The following is an 11571-nucleotide window of genomic DNA, read 5'->3' as shown; positions in this document are numbered from 1 at the left end:
CAGTCAGGGTGAAACGCCCTACTCCGGGACTCTCATCACACAGCATTTGTTAACAGCCTGCGTTCTAGTCTGACTTCCCCGCTAACCTGTGAGCTCTGTGAGAGCTTGCGGTTCGCTCTTCCCCAGTGCCTGGTACTTTGTGGGGACTCTATAGATGGTCCAATGAACGAACAAAGGACTGATGGACCCGGAACTAGTCCTGCATCTCAAATCTACATTTATGAAAAACAGACTCAGAACAATGTGCAATTTTGACAAATTGATTGAAACTCTGAAGCTCTAGTCTCTCCTTCCTCACACTAGAACGCGAAGCGCCAACTAGACGAAGTCTACCACAGGCCCCAAAATCAACCTCTGAAAATACGGGAGGCGGGGCTTGTGCCTACCCCTCCACAACCCCTTGAGTTCAAGTCCTTTCCGCATATGCACCCGCCCCCTTAACCCGGCGCGCAGTTCTAATTGGTGAGTTCTCTAATCCATCTGAGAATCTGGTCGCCTATTGGGTTAACTGCTAAACCCGCTTGCGCATCTTCCGGCGTTGGGAACGCAGAGCGGACGTAGCTTTGCCGCCATTGCGCTGCGGGAAGAGCGGCCGTCTGAGCGAGGGGGCTGTGGGGGTGCGTGGTAGGCTTTAAGGGCCGGACTGAGCGGCGGGAGGTGTTGGGCCGGGTTGGGTGCACTCTGCACAAGGCGGGGCTGCAGGGGCTGGGGAGCAGTCTCCGGGACGCGTTCATGTTGCGCCTCTTCTGGGCCCAGGCCCTATTGCTCGTTGATTGTTCACCCCCTCCGTCCCCCAGATTCTCCAGGCATGGCTGGAGTATTTCCTTACCGGGGACCGGGTAACCCGGTGCCCGGCCCTTTAGCCCCGCTGCCGGACTACATGTCGGAGGAGAAGCTGCAGGAGAAAGGTGAGGAAAGTGTGCCGGGATGACGCGCGCGGGCCCCGAGACTTAGGGGCCGGTGTGCGCGCGTGCGCGCGGGGGGTTTGGAAAGCCTTTCCTGGGACAACCTAGAAAGTTTCCCCGCCACCGCTTGTCAGGTCATTACCGGTAGATGTGGACTCCCTTTTTAGCCCTATTTATTTTTCAACTAGTGAAGTATTTTTAAGCGTTTGTTATTTGTAGGAGCTGATCTAAGTAATGGGGAATATAATAGCGATGAGGACAAAGCTGTGGCCTCTACGGATTAAATTGCAGTGAGGGAGATAGACAATAAAAAACTTAAAAGTCTGTAAAACATAAGTCGAAAGACGAAAAAACAAAAGATAAAGCACAATGAGTTGACAAAAGAATTGGTGGAGATTGTTCTTTCTAGATGGGGAAGTCACCTTCTCCACATCTGGGTGCCCCGCCCCCCTCACAGGCCCGGACAGGTGCTTACCCTAGGGCAGGAGATGGGGATCATTAGGCTAAGGGGGTGCAGTTTTTCAAACTGAGATGCCTTTGTAGCCCGAAAATGGCAGCAATTGCAGGCCAAGCGCTATGCAGAAAAGCGGAAATTTGGGTTTGTGGATGCTCAGAAGGAAGACATGCCTCCAGAACATGTTAGAAAGATTATTCGAGACCATGGAGACATGACCAACAGGAAGTTTCGCCATGACAAAAGGGTCTACTTGGGGTAAGGAACATCTGGAATTATTTCATTTGGAGTTTAGCTCCTTTACTTTCTCGCCGCCCTATAGGTTGCAGTGCTAGATAGCTGCTCTATCATTTGGGGACAGGACTCTACAATGACAGCCATCTTGGCGTTTGTAGAGAAAGAAGGAAACCACTAGGATTCTGTTACAATTTGCAGGTTTTCCAGTTATGCTCTTTATTGCTCTGATTTTTCTTCTTTATCTGGGGCTGGGGCTTTAATTTGTCTTTTTGGTGCTTTGGCTTTTCTTCATATGTTCCTGTCATTGAATGGATTGAAGTCCAGAGTGGGACACTTTGTACTTTTAGCTGTCTTAAAACCTCAATGACCAAAATTCTGAGGTTTGAAATACTTAGTGGCACAATGATTAAGAACTGGGCTGCTAACCAAAAGGTGGGCAGTTTGAATCCACCAGCTGCTCCTTGGAAACCCTACAGGGCAGTTCTAGTCTGTCCTATAGGGTCACTATGAGTTGGGATTGACCCGACGGCAGTGGGTTTGGTTTTTTTGGTTTGAGGTCTGTATATTCTCAGGTACAAATGCCTTAGCAAATTCCTGTCCCATTTGGACATAAAAATGTTAGCCAGCTAATGAACTGGTCTGAGGCAAAAATATATATATATTTTAAATTATGCTAGATTCTAAGGGTGTAACGGTCAAGAAGGCAGTAACGATCTCTGCCTTCATAGAACTAACAGTCTAGTGGCATGACAGACGTGAAATGGTTACAATGAAGTATGATGAATATTTTATTTTTGTTACTTGTGGGAAGGTACAGAAATAATAAAATGTGAAAAGCTGGACAACAAAGAGGGTGTTGCTTTGTTGCTTTAAAGGGACTACTATCCAATATTGCAGGACCGTAAAGTTTAAGGGGGAAGGTGGTATAATGTGAGGTTGGAGAGAGTAAGACATGTTTCTGATCCTGGAGGGCTTAGGTGTGCTAAGTTTGGGAGTTTGGACTGTAAGGCAGTGTTTTCTGTGGAATGTGGTACTGTGATACCATGTGGGTTCTCTGCTGACTGGCGGAACACCTTGTCATGCTTGTTAATTTTTCTTTTCCTAATGCCACAGTGCCCTAAAGTACATGCCCCATGCAGTCCTCAAGCTTCTGGAGAACATGCCCATGCCTTGGGAGCAGATTCGGGATGTGCCTGTGCTGTACCACATCACTGGAGCCATTTCCTTCGTCAATGAGATTCCCTGGGTTATTGAGCCTGTCTACATCTCCCAGTGGGGGTGAGAAGGGCTGGAATATGGTGTGTGGTGGTGGTGTTGGCTGAAGGGGCAGTGAGTAGAAGTTGTGTAATATTCTTGACTTCCAGGTCGATGTGGATTATGATGCGTCGAGAAAAGAGAGACAGGAGGCATTTTAAGAGAATGCGTTTCCCCCCTTTTGATGATGAGGAGCCACCCTTGGACTATGCTGACAACATTCTAGATGTTGAGCCACTTGAGGCCATTCAGCTAGAGCTGGACCCAGAGGAGGATGCCCCTGTGTTGGACTGGTTCTACGACCACCAGCCATTAAGGGATAGCAGGAAGTGAGTGATGGTTGGAGTTACTCTATAAGAGTTCTAGAAGCCTCGGAGTCCCGGGTGAGCAGTAGGTGGTATGGCTCTGCTAGCTGGTATACTTACCTGACTTGGTCCCCTTTTTTTAACCCTAGGTATGTGAATGGTTCCACTTACCAGCGTTGGCAGTTCACACTGCCCATGATGTCCACTCTCTACCGCCTGGCCAATCAGCTCCTGACAGACTTGGTAGATGACAACTACTTCTATCTGTTTGATCTAAAGGCCTTCTTTACCTCCAAGGCACTCAATATGGCCATTCCTGGAGGCCCCAAATTTGAACCTCTTGTTCGAGACATCAACCTGCAGTAAGTTGGAGAGAGTGAGGATTTTAGCCCTTTAGGCCTAGTAAAACCTAATGCCAAACTAGTCTGCTCATCCTTGATTTTGTGCCTAGGGATGAAGACTGGAATGAGTTCAACGATATTAACAAGATCATCATCCGGCAGCCTATCCGCACTGAATACAAGATTGCTTTTCCTTACTTGTACAACAACCTTCCACACCACGTCCACCTCACGTGGTGAGAGAGGGGAACGTGACAGGGAAGGGCGAAGGCTGCAGTTAGGTTGGGCCAGAGCAGGAAGACTGGCTGACACTTCTTTCATTTTAGGTACCATACTCCTAATGTTGTGTTCATCAAAACTGAGGATCCTGATCTGCCAGCATTCTACTTTGACCCTCTGATCAACCCAATCTCCCATCGCCACTCAGTCAAGGTGAGAGGAGGGGCAGAAGGATGTAGCAGGGACACTTGACCTTGGTCTTCCAAGAGAAATTCCCTGGAACGTGGCTGAGGTGTTACTAGATAAAAATTCAGTTCGAGGGAGACATGTTTTCCATCCTGTTAAGTGTTCGCCTTGAGCTATAAACTCATTGGAGAGTTCAGCAGTTGGCTCAGACATGGTTATTGGCATAACCTTGGTTTCTGCGATTATCCATTTGGGCTTTATTATTAATCATCTTAGGTTCTTTATATAGTCTGTTCTGACCTGTTTCTATTGTAGCGTTCTTTTAATGAAACAGCTTTATTGAGGTATAATTCATATACTTTACAATTCAACTATTTAAAGTATACAATTTAATGTTTTCCCCCCAGTGTTTTTTTTTTTAATATAGTCGTAGAGTTGTGCAACTATCACTACTATCAATTTTAGAATATTTTACCATCCCATGAAAAAACCCCATACCCATTAGCAGTCACTCTCTGTTTTCCCCCAAGGCCTCCAGCCCTAGGCAATCACTAACCCATTTTCTGTCCGTATGGATTTGCCTATTCTGGGCATTTTATTTAAATGGAATCATACAATACGTGATCTTTTGCGACTGGCTTCTCTCACTTACAACAGTGTTTCCAAGGTTTGTGCATGTTCCCTTGTGTTCTGAACGTGAGCTGATCTTCTTTCCCCAAGCCCAGTTTTTGGAGCTTGGGCAGGAGGTGGTTGCAGTGTTTACCTCCTAAGGTATTGGGACTCCTTTGGGAGGCTTTTTGATGGTAAGCCAGCTGGGGTGTGAAGAATGATGCTTGCTCTCCTGGTTGGCCCTGGCTTGTTCCTCTGCTCCCTTGGCCCCCTTTTGCCCTGGCCCTTCAGGGCTTCTCTTGTCAGGCAGCCTAGTTTCCATGGTACATGTAGCCACTGTGCTTGGCCCCAGTGAGTTCCCCTGTCATCCGAAGTCTATGCCCAGTTCAGTGGGAGCTGAGCCCTTGGGGCTTCTTCTTTGCAGAGCCAGGAACCGTTGCCGGACGACGATGAGGAGTTTGAGCTCCCAGAGTTTGTGGAGCCCTTCCTGAAGGACACACCTCTCTACACAGATAATACAGCCAATGGTATTGCTCTGCTCTGGGCCCCACGGCCCTTCAACCTACGCTCTGGTCGCACTCGCCGGGCCCTGGACATACCCCTTGTTAAGAACTGGTAAGTGTTAGCATGATTTAAAAAAAAAAAAAAGGACTGGTAAATGGTTCTGTCTGGGGAGGTGATAGCGGGTCATAGGAGAAAAGACTCCAGTGGGGTGGGCATGCAGCCTTCACCAGAGTGGCTGAAAGGGTAGGCCAGGCTCTAGTAGGCTTGTTTTCCAGGTATCGGGAGCATTGCCCTGCTGGGCAGCCAGTGAAGGTGAGGGTCTCCTACCAGAAGCTGCTTAAATACTATGTGCTGAATGCCCTCAAGCACCGTCCCCCTAAGGCTCAAAAGAAGAGGTAAGGTGCCTGAGAGTCCCTGCTCAGACTCCTTCTGTTCCAGAGATAACAGTAGGCTAACTCCCACTCTCCTTATTTCAACTACAGATACCTGTTCCGCTCTTTTAAAGCCACCAAATTCTTCCAGTCCACGAAGCTAGACTGGGTGGAGGTGGGACTCCAGGTTTGCCGCCAGGGCTACAACATGCTCAACCTTCTCATCCACCGTAAAAACCTCAACTACCTGCACCTGGACTATAACTTCAACCTCAAGCCTGTCAAGACACTCACCACCAAGGTGCCTGCACTAGGACCTTACTTTAGGGGTCTTCTGGACTCAAGGGATGGGTGACTAGTTTTCCTTCTGGCCCCTGAGCAAGCAAGATACACATCCAGTCAGGCCCATTGCTGATAATTATTCTTTGTGCTCTTGGCATCTCCTCCAGGAAAGAAAGAAGTCCCGTTTTGGGAACGCTTTCCATCTGTGTCGGGAAGTTCTGCGTCTGACTAAGCTGGTGGTGGACAGTCATGTGCAGTATCGACTAGGCAATGTGGATGCCTTCCAGGTGAGGCTGGGTACTGCCGACCCCTGCCAAGGTGGGAAGGCTGGGTGGAGCCTGGGCTGAGCCTGGGGCTGGCTCAAGCTCAAAGCCTGATGAGGGCGACTGTGTTGTAGCTGGCTGATGGATTGCAGTATATATTCGCCCACGTGGGGCAGCTGACGGGCATGTACCGGTACAAATACAAGCTGATGCGACAAATCCGCATGTGCAAGGACCTGAAGCATCTCATCTATTACCGCTTCAACACGGTAGGACCCTACCCCACAGGTGCACCTCCTCGGACCTGTTCTTATTCTACGCGCAGTGAAGGAAGGGCTCTTCAGGGGCCTTTAGGGGCTCTGAGTGTGTCATCACTTCCCTGTCCTTTTTAATCTAAACATTTCCCCCAAAAAATACAACTTTAGATCCAAGTAGGGAATCTGAGTTCCTGGTTTCTGCCCTAAAGCTTCCCATTTATCACTTGTTTCAGACGTTGAGACCCCAGAGTTTTTCCTTTGTTTTTCTCCACTGCCCCGCCACTGCCCAGTTTTCTGTTCTTGTCTAGATAAATTGCCAATTTGCGTTCTTGATTTCTGCTTGGGATTGTAGGGTCCTGTAGGGAAGGGCCCTGGCTGTGGCTTCTGGGCAGCTGGCTGGCGGGTCTGGCTCTTTTTCATGCGTGGCATCACCCCTTTGTTAGAGCGATGGCTGGGCAACCTCCTGGCTCGGCAGTTTGAAGGTAAGTGGTTTTCCCTATGCCTACCTTCTTGCTTATCGTTTCAAGGTAGACTGTGTGTGTTTCTACTCTGTCTCTGCCCTTTCTGAGTCTCTGAGAACCCCTGTCTGCCGGATTTCCTCTAAATCCCATTCTTAAATGAAGCTCATCTATTGTCCTGTTTCTTGGGCTTTTTTTCTGGGACCTTGAGGCTATCATGGGTCTGCAGGAGTGGAAATTCCTCAGCAGCCTAGTAATGAGTATCTGAGGTAGGCTATTTCTCGGCATGTGGTGGTTACATAGATGCTTCATTAAAACTTAATGACTTCACTGAAACCATGGTTCCTGATGAAATGGAGCATAAAGGTAGAGACCCTTATTAAAAGCAAGAGTTCTTGCTTTTACTTGCCATGGGTCATTCCTTTACTTCTAGGCCGACACTCGAAGGGGGTGGCAAAAACAGTGACAAAGCAGCGGGTGGAGTCCCATTTTGACCTGGAACTTCGGGCAGCTGTGATGCATGACATTCTGGACATGATGCCTGAGGGGATCAAACAGAACAAGGCCCGGACGATCCTGCAGCACCTCAGTGAAGCCTGGCGCTGCTGGAAGGCCAACATTCCCTGGAAGGTGGGTGTCTTCCCTACTCCCAGGAGGCATGGGCAGCCATCTGACTGGGATTAGGATTACGACATCTGGACTTCTAGGGGATGGTCTGTCTCCCATCACCTTCTTCCTCTACTGTTCATGCTTTTAGGTCCCTGGGCTGCCGACACCCATAGAGAATATGATCCTTCGATATGTGAAGGCCAAGGCTGACTGGTGGACTAACACTGCCCACTACAACCGAGAGCGCATTCGTCGTGGGGCCACCGTGGACAAGACTGTTTGTAAGAAGAACTTGGGTCGCCTCACCCGGCTCTACCTGAAGGCGGAACAGGAGCGGCAGCACAATTATTTGAAGGTGGGGCATAGTAGGCTGAGCTGGATTTGTTGGGGGGTGGGCAGGACAGTGGACTGTAGAGTTGAGACCATTGGGCTTCAGTAGAAAGCTAATTATCATGTCCTCCTGTGTAGGATGGGCCTTACATCACAGCAGAGGAAGCGGTAGCAGTGTATACCACCACTGTGCATTGGTTGGAAAGCCGTAGGTTCTCTCCTATCCCATTCCCCCCACTCTCCTACAAGCATGACACTAAGTTACTCATCTTGGCCTTGGAGCGGCTCAAGGAAGCTTACAGGTGAGGAGTAGGGTAGACGGGTTCCATCTGGGAACGTGACAGGAGGGAATGGTGTTATTGTCAGAGTACAAAGGAAAAAGGGTTTTCTCTGTCCTTTGTGGATTTGGCTTTCTCTTGGTTTTCCCGTTCACCTTTCTTGTTACTTTGTCAGTGTGAAGTCTCGGTTAAACCAGTCTCAGAGAGAGGAACTAGGTCTGATTGAACAAGCCTATGACAACCCCCATGAGGCATTGTCCCGCATCAAGCGTCACCTTCTCACACAGAGAGCCTTTAAGGAAGTGAGTGAGATGCCCACCCCAGATTTTGTTTTTGGCTATGGTATTTATTCATAGCACCCAGGGCGGCAGGTTGTCTCAAGTGATTGGTGGATTGGTGTGAGCCAGCTTCCCTGTCCCACAGGTGGGCATTGAGTTCATGGACCTCTACAGCCACCTGGTGCCAGTGTATGATGTGGAGCCGCTGGAGAAGATAACCGATGCCTACTTGGACCAGTACCTGTGGTATGAAGCTGACAAGCGCCGCCTTTTCCCACCCTGGATCAAGCCTGCTGACACAGAACCACCTCCTCTGCTTGTTTACAAGTGGTGCCAAGGTAACACTTTTCTAAGATTGTCCCTGAGGAAGGGGGGTGAGTTGGTGTCCACATCAAAATTCTCATCCGGGCAATGCGATCAGTTTACTCTCTTGCTGCACAGTAACAAGGAACTTTCATTGACATTAAACTGAGCAAAGCTGACACCTAGCAATCCAGATGAGCGAGTGGAGTGGTAGCGGGATTGGCTTAATATGAAAGGCAGTTATTAACCTTATGGAGACCTTCCTTTCCTATTCTTCAGGCATCAATAACCTGCAGGACGTGTGGGAGACAAGTGAAGGGGAGTGCAATGTCATGCTGGAGTCACGCTTTGAGAAGATGTATGAAAAGATCGACTTGACCCTGCTTAATAGGCTGCTGCGACTCATCGTGGACCACAACATAGCTGACTACATGACAGCCAAGAACAACGTCGTCATTAACTATAAGGTGTCTCTTGGGGCAGGATAGCAAGGAGTTGTGGGGGAGGTGTCTGGCTCATTGGGTTAGGATCTGCTGAAGATGGGCTCTGGAGAAGCCTGGGACATGGCCATGAATTGTTAAGAGTTGTAATTCTTTTTTTCTAGGACATGAACCATACAAATTCCTATGGGATCATCAGAGGCCTGCAGTTTGCCTCCTTCATCGTGCAGTACTATGGCCTGGTGATGGATTTGCTTGTACTGGGACTGCACCGGGCCAGTGAGATGGCTGGGCCCCCTCAGATGCCAAATGACTTCCTCAGTTTCCAGGACATAGCCACTGAGGCTGCCCACCCCATCCGACTCTTCTGCAGATACATTGATCGCATCCATATTTTCTTCAGGTGAGGGCTTGCCTGCATTCTCATCTCTGCAGAGCATTGAGGCGTATGCCCTTCCTCTGAAAATGGCTCAGTTGGCTTGCTGCCAGGGTTGGGGCTGTGGAATGGAATGGAATGAAACCAAACCCTATGAGCATGGGGTTCCAGTCTTTGGGTCTCAGCTATGCATCTTGCCTGGTGTAGATTCACAGCAGATGAGGCTCGAGATCTGATCCAGCGTTACCTGACAGAGCACCCTGACCCCAACAATGAAAACATCGTTGGCTACAACAACAAGAAATGCTGGCCCCGAGATGCCCGCATGCGCCTCATGAAGCATGATGTCAACTTGTAAGTCAAGCCTGGGGCTGTGGGCCCAAGGAGCAATTAGAAGGGATTTATGACGTGGTGTCCTGGGTGGGTGGAGTAGCTCTGTGGGGTGTGATCAACCTGGCCTTTGAAGGGAAGTTCCTAGGAGACTTATGTGACCACATGTTCCTTGTGGGCAGGGGTCGGGCAGTGTTCTGGGACATCAAGAACCGTCTGCCACGGTCAGTGACGACAGTTCAGTGGGAAAACAGCTTCGTGTCAGTATACAGTAAGGACAACCCCAACCTGCTTTTCAACATGTGTGGTTTTGAGTGCCGCATCCTGCCTAAATGCCGCACCAGCTACGAGGAGTTCACCCATAAGGATGGGGTCTGGAACCTGCAGAATGAGGTAGTGCCTGGGAAGGGGGCTACGACTGGCATTACCGCCTGTACCCCTGGGGTTGGTGGGGGTGAAGCACACTTTTTCATTATCAGTCAGTTGAATCTTGTTGGGTGGGCAGGGCTTGGTGGTCAGATAGTCCTTGCTCTATGGCAGTTCCAGAGACGTGTTAACCTTGACCTTGTGGTTTAGGTTACCAAGGAGCGGACAGCTCAGTGTTTCCTGCGTGTGGACGATGAGTCAATGCAGCGCTTCCACAACCGAGTGCGTCAAATTCTGATGGCTTCGGGCTCTACCACGTTCACCAAGGTATGGAAGGGCCTCCTCGCAGCTGCTCTCCTGTCCTGCCTGTCTCACATTCCTGTCAACTCTGCCCCTGGTTTGCTCTCCTTCCCAACTTTCCTTAGAGTATCAGTCTCCATGCTTTGTGATGTGACAGCTTAGAGTATCAAATCAATTCAGTTATTTTCAGAGCATTCCCTGTAGGAATTCTGCAGCCTACTTCCGTGCAGTCATGATGACTATAAGTTGGATTCTTTAATTTGAACCAAAAAAAGAAAAAACCATCATTTTTGCATCTTCCCGGAGACTTCTTGTCCAAGTCATATAGCTCATCTTAAACAGTGGTGTAGAGTACCGTTAAAAAGGGAAGTATCACTGGTCACGTCAGTTCCCATTCAGTTGGTTCCAAAGGCCCAGCTGAGGACATCCAGAATTTAGAATAGTCTGAGGACTTGTTAACTGTCAAGAGTTTTTGCACAATTTAGAGAGTCCTCACCCTTGTTTTCCTTAGCACAACTCTTGGTTGTAACATTTTCCTTTTGTTCTGACCTTCATGTTCCTTTAACCCTATGCAGAGTGCTTTATAGTTTTTAGTAATAAGGTTTCTGTTGAGGATACATTTTATGATGTTAATATTTCTAACGGAAAATCTCTCATATGTTTTCTTGTAGCGCTAGGAAAAAGTTGGTTTTCTTAGGTTGGTTTATTTCCCCAAGGGTCAGTTATTCCATTAGCACTTGCTGATAGCCACTATGTCGCAGCATTACGTCCACGCTAGATGTCAGATACAGTCCTTGACCTCATTGAGCTCACTGTGTAGTTGGAGAGACAGATAAGTATAATAGAATGTGGTGTTTGTGAAGCTGTTGTGTTACTGGGGGGTTGATGAGTACTAGACTCTAACCTTGTCTAGGAGAGGAAGAGGAAGGGCTTTCTGGAAGAAGTGGCATGTGATGAGGAAGGGCATTCCTTAAGCCAGAAGTATGGCGATGTAACTAGTGTGGTAAATGTGGGGCCATATAGAAGTTCAGGTAAAATTTTGAAGTTAGGAAGGCCAAAAAGTGAGGCTGGATAAAAAAGCAAGAGCCAAATCATGGGGGGCATCGCATGCCTTGTTAAGAATCCTGTTAAGAATCTTATACTGAGGCATGACTTTTTCAGATTTCTGTTAGGTGGTTCACACTTACAGCTGTGGAGAAGATGGATTTAGAGGGGTAGGATGGGAGACCAGGTTTATGGACTACTGCAGATTTGATTAGCTTGTGGGTAAAAATCAATCGAACTTCGTTTTGGTGGATGCTGGGCGGGGGAAGGAG

General features: G+C 48.6%; 1 protein-coding gene across 2 annotated transcripts in view; it reads left to right on the top strand.

Moving 5' to 3' along the window:
- The first annotated feature begins 518 nt into the window (after positions 1–518).
- Positions 519–11571, top strand: part of PRPF8 (pre-mRNA processing factor 8) — a 29705-nt gene continuing 18652 nt past the window's right edge. Inside the window, exons 1-24 of one of the 2 annotated variants that reach the window (XM_003416811.4) lie at positions 519–617; positions 798–908; positions 1449–1617; positions 2710–2874; positions 2961–3179; positions 3305–3517; positions 3607–3732; positions 3823–3928; positions 4935–5125; positions 5290–5409; positions 5497–5686; positions 5835–5954; positions 6065–6199; positions 6540–6669; positions 7079–7275; positions 7403–7609; positions 7723–7886; positions 8038–8164; positions 8286–8478; positions 8723–8910; positions 9048–9286; positions 9467–9613; positions 9772–9982; positions 10166–10282. In XM_003416811.4, the coding sequence (XP_003416859.1) occupies positions 809–908; positions 1449–1617; positions 2710–2874; positions 2961–3179; positions 3305–3517; positions 3607–3732; positions 3823–3928; positions 4935–5125; positions 5290–5409; positions 5497–5686; positions 5835–5954; positions 6065–6199; positions 6540–6669; positions 7079–7275; positions 7403–7609; positions 7723–7886; positions 8038–8164; positions 8286–8478; positions 8723–8910; positions 9048–9286; positions 9467–9613; positions 9772–9982; positions 10166–10282 (3774 nt within the window). In that variant the 5' untranslated portion in view covers positions 519–617; positions 798–808. Of the gene's footprint in view, positions 625–797; positions 909–1448; positions 1618–2709; positions 2875–2960; positions 3180–3304; positions 3518–3606; positions 3733–3822; positions 3929–4934; positions 5126–5289; positions 5410–5496; positions 5687–5834; positions 5955–6064; positions 6200–6539; positions 6670–7078; positions 7276–7402; positions 7610–7722; positions 7887–8037; positions 8165–8285; positions 8479–8722; positions 8911–9047; positions 9287–9466; positions 9614–9771; positions 9983–10165; positions 10283–11571 lie in introns of both variants that reach the window. The other variant, XM_010596485.3, reaches the window with a different exon arrangement.

This window comes from Loxodonta africana, chromosome 18 (assembly GCF_030014295.1).
Source record: "Loxodonta africana isolate mLoxAfr1 chromosome 18, mLoxAfr1.hap2, whole genome shotgun sequence".
Taxonomy (NCBI): domain Eukaryota; kingdom Metazoa; phylum Chordata; class Mammalia; order Proboscidea; family Elephantidae; genus Loxodonta; species Loxodonta africana.
This window is presented reverse-complemented; position numbering and strand designations above follow the sequence as displayed.